This window comes from Pseudonaja textilis, chromosome 10, assembly GCF_049901715.1.
Source record: "Pseudonaja textilis isolate UNSWEBS1 chromosome 10, rPseTex1.2, whole genome shotgun sequence".
Classification (NCBI taxonomy): domain Eukaryota; kingdom Metazoa; phylum Chordata; class Lepidosauria; order Squamata; family Elapidae; genus Pseudonaja; species Pseudonaja textilis.
In genome coordinates this window covers 3196174-3207165 of record NC_141999.1, presented here as the reverse complement: position 1 = coordinate 3207165, position 10992 = coordinate 3196174, and the positions used below count along the sequence as shown (strand labels likewise).

The window sequence follows — 10992 nt, the reverse complement described above, 5'->3', positions numbered from 1 at the left end:
TAGCCTGAAAGCCTACACCACGATAAAGCAATGGTAGGGATCTTACCACATGCCAAAATACCAATAATCCCAACTCCATTTAGCCTGGACTTTCCAGGGTGGTGTGGGTCATAATGTAATATTGGGGTAGGGGGCAAGGAGCCTGGATTTCTTTGTCTGTAGGAGTAAGGAATTTGTCTACCTATAAATGAGTTTCTTAGGCTCTGCATGCCTGTTTATCAATACATCCAAATATTCTAGGAAGACCCTATATCTGTAGTCTATCCGGACCTATCACAGGCAAGTTGCCAAATCCTTGAAAGATTCTGTGTGTGTGTGTGTGTGTACAAACAAGCCCCAACACATATTTCTCAGTCCCACCATCCAGACAAGCCCAGCTGCTGGTAGGATCAATTTCTTTCTCCTCTGCATGAGGTCAGGCATCACAGAGGGAATATAGTTTTTCAGAGACTATGAATCGAGCCCTCAGGGGCCGGGGCTATTCCTGATGCCATGTCCACATCCTTTAAAGATAGGGCCAGAGTTGCAGCCGGTGGACTCACCAACTAACCGACGGGAAGCTCAATCGCACTGCAAGGATCTCCAGCAAGGATCCAGAAGAATGATGTTTCCTGAAACTGCCCTCTTTGTGGTGAATTATATCCTGGCTCGGTAGGTTCCTTCCTCGTACTTTCCTTGGGCAGAGGGTGGATGGGAAATACAATTGTCAATTTCCTCCAGAAACATGCATATACAAGAGGCCGGCAAGGATCTTTTTGTCTGGGGATCGTTTGCAAGGCAGCTTTCATTTTAGCTGGCACTTTTAAATAAACTATCCAAATCGGCAGATTGCTATAAAATGCAACTAACTTCAAGACAGGGAGACAGCTTGATATAATGTTTAAGGGCAACAGATTAGAAATGGGAGATTGTGAGTTCTAGTCATTCCTTAGACCTAAAGTCACCTGGCAGTCTTTGATGTAGTTCTTCTCTCTCAGTCTTAGGCAAGCCACTTCTGAAAACCTTGCCTAAAAACTGCAGGTTTTTCCACTGAGTCACCAAAGAAGTTCAAGAGACGAGTGCCAAACCCTTGTTCAACAGGAAAAATAAATAGATTTGGACAGGGACACGTTTTCTGGAAGATGTAAATCCAAAGTATGCCTCCTGCAAAGAATTGCATGCCTGGGTGTAAAAAGGGCAAATGCATGCAAAAGGCACTTTCACGCAGGAGAAACTGGACTCGTAACGGTGGGCTTCTCTTTCTTGAAAAAGCCAGTTTGCACCAGATAATCAGAGTTGGAAGGGACCTTGTAGATCATCTAGTCCAACCCCCCTCCCCAAGCAGGAGACCCTACTACACCATTTCTGAGAGATGGGAGTCTCCATTCTCTTCTTGAAAGTCTCAAGTGATGGCACTCCCACAACTTCTGAGGGCAAGCCAGTCAGTCCCATTGCCATGACCACCTCTAGATTGGAGTGTTGGTAGATCTCTTGGTGGGACTGTCTCTCACAAGGTTCAGGAAGGACAAGAGGAACTGGATCCTGGAGCCAAATGATGAGGAAGACAGTTGGATGCACTCCTCCTCCTCCTCCACCTCCTCCTCCTCCTCCTCCTCCTCCTCCTCCTCCTCCTCCTCCTCCTCCTCCTCCTCCTCCTCCTCTTCCTCTTCTTCTCCTTCTCCTTCTCCTTCTCCTTCTCCTTCTCCTTCTCCTTCTCCTTCTTCTTCCTTGGAATAGAATAGAATAGAATTCTTTATTGACCAAGTGTGATTGGACACACAAGGAATTTGTCTTTGGTGTAAAATACTCTTTAATGTACATAAAAGAAAAGATACATGCATCAAGAGTCAAGAATCATCAGGTACAACACTTAATAATAGTCATAGGGTACAATAAGCAATCAAATCATACTAGGAAACAGTCAATATAAATCGTAAAGATACTAGTGACAAAGTTACAATCATACAGTTACAAGTGGGAGGTGATAGGCGATAAGGAGTGATGAGAAGATTAACAGTAATAGTAGTGAAGATTTTGTAAAAACTTGGCAACTTTAAGACTTGTGGACTTCAACTCCCCAAATTCTCCAGCCAGCATAGTTGATAGAGTATATGATCATAGGGTTGGAAGGGACCTTGGAGGTCCTCTAGTCCAACCTTTGTTCAAGCCAGGGACCCTATACCAGAGGTCCCAAAACTTGACCATTTTAAGACTGGTGGATTCAAGTCATAGCTGGCTGGAGAATTCTGGGAGTTGAAGAAGTCCACAAGTCTTAAAGTTGCCAAGTTTGGTGACCTCTGGTCCTAAGTGTGAAAAATGGTCTTTTTTCAGTGCCATTGTAACTTTGAATGATCACTAAACGAACTGTTGTAACTCAAGGAATACTTGTATTTTTATTTTCCCCTTGAAAAGGTCTCTGACCTTGAAAATGTGTTGATAAGGACCTTACCTCAGCGGCAAAAGTTCCTCTAAGATACCTCTGCACCAAATGAGGGGCAAATAGCAGATTCTGGTAGAATCAGGATTCCTGGAATTAATCCAGTTGTAGAATTAGAATTAATTAGAATTCTTTATTGGCCAAGTGTGTAGCTCCTTATATACTCAACACAGCAAGGTTAGAGAAGAGGAATGTGTTCCATGCACAGATGAAGCCATTCAGAACAATTGATCGCCTCTGTGAAAAGCTGGGTGAGTCCTTACATCTGTTGTAGAAATAGTCCTTGACTTACAGTTACAACCATTCATTTAGTGACCATTTGAAGTTACAATGACACTGGAAAAAGTGACATGACCAGTTTGCACACTTACAACTGTTGGAACATTCCTGTGGTCCTAAGATCAAACTTGGGGTTTTTTGCAAATGGAACCTATTTATGGCAGTTGCGCTGTTCTGGAGCCATGTGATCATGATTTGCGACCTTCCCCAGCCAACGTCCAACAAGCAAAGTTAATGGGGAAATCCAGATTCACTTAAAGAGCACAGGATTCATTTAACAACGGCAGTGCTTCACTAAAGAACTGTGGCAAAAGTCATAAAACAGGGCAAAATTTACCCCAAAACTACTTTACTTAGCAACAGAAATTTTGTGCTCAATTTTGGACCTCAGGGACCACCAAAGTCATAATTTTAAATCCCGCGGACCACTGATATGAATTTTGACCGATAGTGGCTTGCTGACGTTGGTAGGAAAGTCAGTCCTATATTCCAGAGCTGCAGGAGTCACAAGACTGGCTCTTTGGTCATCCCAGAGCAGCTCCTCCAATCCAGGATAGGCTGGTGTACCCGGGGGGAGGACCAGCTGCTTCGGGATGACCAAAGGGCCAGTCCTGTGACTCCTGCAGCTCTGGAATATGGGGACGACTTTCCCACCAACGTCAGCAAGCCACCCTGGGGAGGATTTCTCTCCCCCACCGTTGGTCTTACCTTCCAGTTCCAGCTCGCGTGGCTCTACTCAAGGTAAGACTTGCGCTTGCCATTGTGTTCCCATGCAGCCTGGATTAATTGCTTTGGCGGGGGGGGACATTTCTCTGGAGACCACCAAAATTTTCTCATGGACCACCAGTTGGCGACCACTGCTTTAAACCAGTGTGTCTTAATTTTTTCCCCCTCAACTACAAGATGTTCAAAAAAAAAAAATCAAATCTGGAACTAAGGAGAAATCTGATCGTAAGAGCAATTCATCAGTTGGCCTCCTGGAGTTGTGGCTGCTCCATTGCTGGAAGTCCTCAAGAACAAAATGGAGGAGCCCTTTCTCCAGTCTGCAATAAGGCCTCCTGCCTTGGGCAGGGGTTGGATTACAAGATATCTAAGATCCCTCCCAGCCTTATTATTCTATGATTTCTAAGCATGGGCTTCAACTTGCCGAATTTCCCTTTCCAGCAAGCTGGCTGGGGGAATTGAGGGTGGCGCATTTTAACATTGATGAGATTGGGAACCACTGCCTTAAACCCACCAGCCCTTTCCCCCAGGATTTAACGTATCAGCTAGTAGTTGATATAATGGACATTCTTGCTTGTTGGAACTGTTACTTTATTTTCTTATTTATCAAGTTAAATCACTGGAAGCTTTCAAGAAGGGAGTGGAAAGCCACCCGTCAAAAGTGGCGTAGGGCTTCTTGGGTGGGGGGTTGGACTAGATGACCTGCAAGGTCCCTTCCAACTCTGATTATCTGTATCTGTATATAGCCACTTATCTCATAAGAAGTGACTCTGGGCGGTGTATGATACTTAATAAAAAAAAAGTATACATTCATAAAAACATACATTTAAAAATGGAAAAATCAGCATTAGAAATGGAGATAAGATAATGTATTGAAATATTGATAATAAATAATGGAAGATTGCAATTCAATATGAACAACAGTATTATCAGAGCTACAGGGACTTGTTAAATTCATTAAATATGATTATTGATGTTTTATTTATGGTAAAAGGAAGGATATATTTGATAAATGATAAGAAGAGAATGTTTAACAGAGTTTAAAGCAAATAAGAGACAATGGTTAAAGAAAAATTTTATTCTTTTTAAACTTATTTTTCTTTTTTCTTCTTTCTCCAATACAAACAAAGATATAATTAAATTTAGAATAGAGTTGGAAATTAGAGAGAGGGGGAATAATGGAATATATGAAATGAAATTTGAATGATAAAGTGGTGATTAGTATAAAAATAATGTATTGAAATATTGATTAATTAAATAATGGAAGATTGGAATTTAATATGAACCAGAGTATTATTAGTAGAGTTACAAGCACTTGTCAAATGCATTAAACATGATTATTGATCTTTTATTTGTGGTAAAAGGAAGGATATATTTGATAAACAAAATGTTATACTAAAAAAAACTATTAGGGAATATTTTTGGAAAGTGTAGTGGCATAACTGAAAGGTAGAACTGGGATGGAATTGGGAGGCGGGAAATAATGGAATACACTTCTTTAACAATAAGATGATGTAAGAAAAAGAAAGGAAACTAGATTTGAATGAAGGTGATATTACGTATATTTGAATCACATGAGGATTGGCATAAAAGAACCAATACAATGAAACATAAGTGAATAGAAGACTATAATGAAATATAAAGATGTGTATTAATGTTACAATGAAATAAGATTGTTTAAAAAATAGCTGTTTAATAATATGTTAATGGATGTACAAGGAATTTGAATATAAGGATTGATATGCAAATAAGATACTGAAATATTGAAAATTAAGCAATGATCATTTTGGAAATAACAAATTTAGGTAGAAATACTATAAGTATATAAGTTTATTAAAGTCAAATATATGAAGTATTATTTTAATTGTATTGAAATGTAAAACACCCAGGTACCATATTGTTCATATATGGAGATGTATGCAAAAAATAAAAATAAAAATCTTTTACAAAAAAAAAGAAAAGAAATGGAGATAAGAAAAACTAAAAATACATACAAACTATTGAGAAAAAAAAAGCAAAAAACCCCAGCAACAACAACCAGAGACAACCACTAGATGGCAGAAAGGAATCCATTTTCTGAATCTCTTTGCTACCTCCTAGTGGTTGCCTAGATATGGCAGCTCTTAGACTTGGGAGGAGCAGGCGTGTCAACATTGAGGGTGCCCAGCATGGGCCTGCAAGCAGGACAGGGCTCATTACGGCACCTTTTCTCACACATAGAATGACATCAGCAGAGGAGAGGGGCTCAGCAGTTGAGTTACGATTTCTTTAAAAGACAGGATCTTCTTGTCTTTTCTGGAAAAGAGATTTCTTTCATGGTTACGGGGAGTCCGTGACTTTTGACAATCGGAACCAGCATTTATTTCCATTGTTAAGCGAGACAGTTGTTCAGTGAGTCACATCCAACTTTATGACCTTTTCACCACAGTTGTTAAGTGCCGTCTCTAAGTGAATCACATGGTTGTTAAGCAAATCTGCCTTCTCCCACTGATTTTGCTCGTCAGAAGCCAACTGGGAAGGTCCCAAAAGTGTCACATAACCCCGGGACACTGCAACTATTCCAAATAGTTGCTACTTTTGATCCTGTGACCGTGGGGGACTCTGCAGTGGTCATAAGTATGAGAACTGGTCATAAGTAACTTTTTAATGCCACTGTAAGTTCAAATGAGTGCTAAACGGGTGGTTGTAAGTTGAGGATTATCTGTATTTGCATTTTCTCAGATGAAGTTATACATATATGTGGGTACATATATATGTAGTTATTATACATATTTGTGGTTATACATATATGTGGGTACACATATCTGTACATATATATGTACATACATTTGTATTCATTTATTTATTTAGTCGTGTTTATGTAGTGTATATTGGAGGTGGTGGCCCTTTGAGAGCTTTATGCAACAAAAATTTCCTTTTAATGTAGGCTGATTAGTGCACTTTCAAAGTGACAATAAAGTTATTATGATTCTATTCTACATATGACTATCTAAAAGGGGATGAGGGAAATAAACCCTGAATCATAGTCTAAAATTACCTAATAGTAGTACCTCTTTCAACTCCCAGAATTCTCCAGTCAGCATAGCTGATAAGAGTATATGATCATAGGGTTGGAAGGGACCTTGGAGGTCCTCTAGTCCAACCCCTGTTCAAGCCAGAGACCCTAGACCAGGGGTCCCCAAACTTGGCCACTTTAAGACTGATGGACTTCAACTCCCAGAATTCTCCAGTCAGCATAGCTGGCTGTAGAATTCTGGGAGTTGAAGTCCACCAGCCTTAAAGTGGCAAGTTTGGAGCCCTCTGGACTTTAGCTGGTCAGACCACCTCTCAGTCTTTGTTCTTTTTCTTGATTTTTGTTTGTTTATTTGCATTCTGCTTTTGGTATTTTCGCTGCAATCAAGTTCCTAAATAGCCCTCCGGATTTTAAGGTGATCACTTTATAAACAAGAGCTCCAGCCACTTGCCACAAAAAAGTATAAAAAACAAAAACCACCCACCCCTAGCTTTTTTGAACTTGGCCAAGAAACTTTGCCCCCTGGTCCTACTCTGGCCCTTTTTGGCTTTTTCACCAGAGTTATGGTTCTGGCAACTTAAAGGAAGAGTCTCTGCAGGCTGTGTGATCCAAGCAGCCCCGTCCGGGTGCCTGGCGACAGCTGTGAGCCGTGGGCTCTTCGTCCGTAACAGGAGAGGGGACAGCTGCAGGACCCCCAGCCACGCTTTCGCTCAGCCTGGATGAAGCCTGGATAAAGCTGGCTGCCCGTTGTCATTGTCTGAGGAAACAGCTGCTCCTATCAGCCAATCTTTTAATTCTACTCTGTAATCTTTACATGTTAATCTCTATTTCAAAATTAGATAGCTCCAAATGCTTGTTTCACTGCTCCCTCCCTCGCCTAGATTCAGGGCTCGTTTCAGCTCTTTTAGGGATCGGGGCAGAGGTGGGATTCAGCTGGTTCTGACCGGTTCTACAGAACCGGTAGCGGAAACTCTGATTAGTTTGCAGAACTGGCAAATTCTGCCTTTGACTGGCCCCACCCCCATCTATTCTTCGCCTCCCGAGTCCCAGCTGATCAGCTCGGTCTTCTTTGGTTGCCCTGCCCAGGAGAACGGAGCTGGAAAGCAGGTTAGTGAGGTGCGGAGGGAATGGGGATTTTGCAGTATCCTTCCCCTGCCATGCCTACCAAGCCATGCCCACAAAAACCAGTAGTAAAAAAAAATTGAATCCCACTACTGGATCGGGGGGGTCTATGTTCTTAGGTGTTTTGCACTTTTTGGGTTTTGTATAGTAGTTCAAACTTAGCACTTCTGCTTCTAGGGTACTTGCCCTACGGCAGTTTTTGCAATATGCCTTCCGGTCAGTTTTTTTGACTCCTGACGCTGCCTAGACAAGTCCCCTGTCATTGCCACGGCCTCTTTCCTAGGCCTGAGAGAAAGCCACCCAGCTGGCTTAATGCCCGCGATCAGACTAGAACTCAGGATCCCTGGTGCCAAGCCTGGGCCATTAACCACTACCCTGCACTGTCTTTCATTGAAGATTTACTTTCAACTTCTTTTGCATGTCTAATCTTCTTGAACCACTGCAATATATTTTATTGTATTTTATTTTATTTTACTTTGTTTTGTTTTGTTTTACTTAATTTTTTTTTTGTTGTTTCCTTAAAAAAATCCACCAGGCCTTGAATACAAGGACAGCAATACTGGTGCTTGCCATTTGATGCCATCTGCTCCAGCACCCCGAGAACAGTTTCTGTGCCTTAAAAGTTTCTGGGCTCCAGATTTGAACAATATGAGCAATATGCTCTTTTAAGGTTCCCTGGCCTCTTCTGGTATGATTACGTCTCTTATTGATTTAACTGGGCTAGACATTTGCATATCAAGTTAAACCAGTAGAGAGGAATTTGGAATTTCAGGCTCAGCCAGAGATGCAGAAAATCACCTTGTTTGGAGGGGCCCTGGTGAGCACAGAGTTAGGGAGACACGCAGGACAAGATATCATCCAAGTCTCTGCGAGGATGCACCATTGGCTCTTTGCCAGGTTTGGTCAGGTTAACAACCCCTGTGCATCAGGTATGGTAACTCTAGACTGCTGACAGCTCTTTGAGGTTGGCCGGGTCACAAAAGAGAACGCTGTGGCGATTTCAGGAATTCAACTGGATTGCTATAGGGTGATGCTTCCCAAAATTTGGCAATTTGGGGGGAAATAAGTGGATGTGCTGGCTGGGGCATCCTGGGAATGGAAGTTTATCCATTTTAAAATTGATGAGGTTGGGAAACAGATTCTAGGTTTCTCTCTGCCCCCAAATCAAGGCAGGGCTGTTCTGAGTTTCTTTCTCACAGTTGCTTCTCTCTCTATCTGGGCTGGAACTGCTTCTCCAATTCCCCTCATGGCTCTTGTACACACCATCCCCAAGGTCAGCTTTACATCTGCTTGGCCCTCCCTGTGCCCACCTTGGCTTCTTGCTCCCTACCTCTTCCACCTCTTGGCCTACCTAGCCAGGTGCAGCTGTTTGGCGTTCGAGCCGTTTTGCTTTGCAGCCTCATGTCTTCCCTGACCGCAACGGCTGAATATTGGCGGCCATTTGCTCCCCGTTCTAAAGTGAAAATATATGAAAAGGGCAAAGTTTTCCCTTAGGGCACAGAGTTCAACACGCCTCGCGCAAAAAGAAAGAAAGAAAGAAAGAAAGAAAGAAAGAAAGAAAGAAAGAAAGAAAGAAAGAAAGAAAAAGAAAGAAAGAAAGAAAGAAAGAAAGAAAAAACTAAATAAATAAAAATAAAGACTGCTGAACTCCTGGTGCCTTTATGGACATCCCTATATATTTTTCTTGGACAATCAAAATAGCCACTTCTGGGATGTACTTTCAACTTCCAGAGTAGCAGCTCTCACTCCAAGCCAGAGGTGGTCCTGCTTGGCTTTCCAAGATCCATCAGATGCTGCCCTCTGAACCTGGGGAGGGACATCCAGGAAGACTTGACCGCAACATGCATGACTTTGGTATGACTTATCCTGCACTAGTGGAGCCTTCCTCCCACAAAGATAAGCTGTTTTGTTCGGCCCTCCTTCCAGGGGTGGCATTTTACTGGTTCGGCCCGGTTCAGTTGAACCAGTAGCTCCAAGGATCAGCTGCTCTGACTCTATTCTGACCTTTATTTCCTGGTTCTGAAGCTCAACTGTTTCGCGCGGCATGGCTGATTGCCACCTGTCAGCTGTTGAGCACACAGGGAGAGTGCAGGGTTGCAGGAGAAGATGAGTGCGCACAAAACGTGTGCGCGCAAAGCACACCCACCAAAGCACACCCACAGAACCAGTGGTACAAGAAGTTGAATCCCGGCCCTGCCTCCCTCTACAACTAGTCCTTGACTTATAGCTGCTCGTTTAGTGACTCTTTAAAGATACAGCAGGACTGAAAAAAGTGACCTACAACTCACCCTCACGCTTACAACTAGTGCAGCATCTCCATGATGTGATCAAAATTTGGGTGCTTGCAAACCAGCCTGTATACACATTCACAGGGTCATTTGCGACTTTCCCAGCCAGCCTCTGACAATGGAACAAAGTCAATGGAGGAAGCTGGATTTGCTTAATAACTTCGTGGTTCGCTTAACCAACTGCAATCATTTGCTTAATAACCGTGGCACAAAATGTAAAATTGGGCCCAATTCACTTAACAACCACCCTGCTTTAAAATGTGGTCTCAGTTGTGGTTGTAAGTCAGCCTGTAATGGCAATGGGCTGACATTATAAACCATTTAGAGCAGGGGTGTCAAACTGGATTTCTCTGAGGGCCAGATCAGCATTGCATTACTTCTCTGTGAGCCGGCGGGAGGACGGGGGGGGGCAGGATGGGTGCCTCCTGCAACACCCTGTCGGCCAAAACGGGGTCCGGGGGACTACACACAACCTCCCCCCACCGTGCCTCATTTTCGCCCTCCATGGCCCCCTGCAGCACTCTGCTGGCCGGAAATGGGCCGCGTGGTGGCCCATTTTAGGCCCTTTTTTGGCCATTTCCAGCCTGTTTTTTTACCCATTTTCAGCCTGTTTGGGGCTCATTTTTCTGGCCTATTTTTCAGACATTTTTGGCCCATTTTTCAGGATGTTTTTGGCCTGTTTGAGCCCATTTTTCAGTCTGGTTTCAGCCAGCAGAGTGCTGCAGGAGGTCAAGGTGGGTGAAAACAAGGCACGGGGGGTGCGCACACACACACACCCCATTTTAGCTGTCAGAGGCACCATGGGCTGGTCCTTTGATAGTTCCAGGTTGGCCCCTCGGGTCAGATTTAAGTACCCTGAGGCCTGGATCCATCCTGGCGGCCTTGAGTTTGACACCCCTGGTTTAGAGAGGGCTATAACACAGGGGTCCCTAACTGGTGGGCTGAGAACTACTACCGGTCCACGGCCTATTTGCAACTGGGCCACCTGAGTGACTGGCTGATGTGTGTGTGTGCACACAGCCCCATTTGCACAAGCGTTGAGGGGACTCACAGCCCCACTCCACAGGAGCATTGCTGGTGCCCTCAGTCCCACTCGCACGAGTATTGCAGGTGCTTTTGGCAACAGGTGTTCACTCTCATGCCTGCCCCTC

General features: G+C 43.4%; 1 protein-coding gene across 2 annotated transcripts in view; it reads left to right on the top strand.

The window, feature by feature from the left end:
* The first annotated feature begins 453 nt into the window (after positions 1 to 453).
* LOC148124883 (uncharacterized) overlaps positions 454 to 10992 on the top strand; it is a 51533-nt gene continuing 40994 nt past the window's right edge. For both annotated transcript variants that reach the window (XM_087939537.1, XM_087939536.1), the window contains exon 1: positions 454 to 651. In XM_087939537.1, the coding sequence (XP_087795663.1) occupies positions 488 to 651 (164 nt within the window). In that variant the 5' untranslated portion in view covers positions 454 to 487. The remainder of the gene's footprint in view (positions 652 to 10992) is intronic.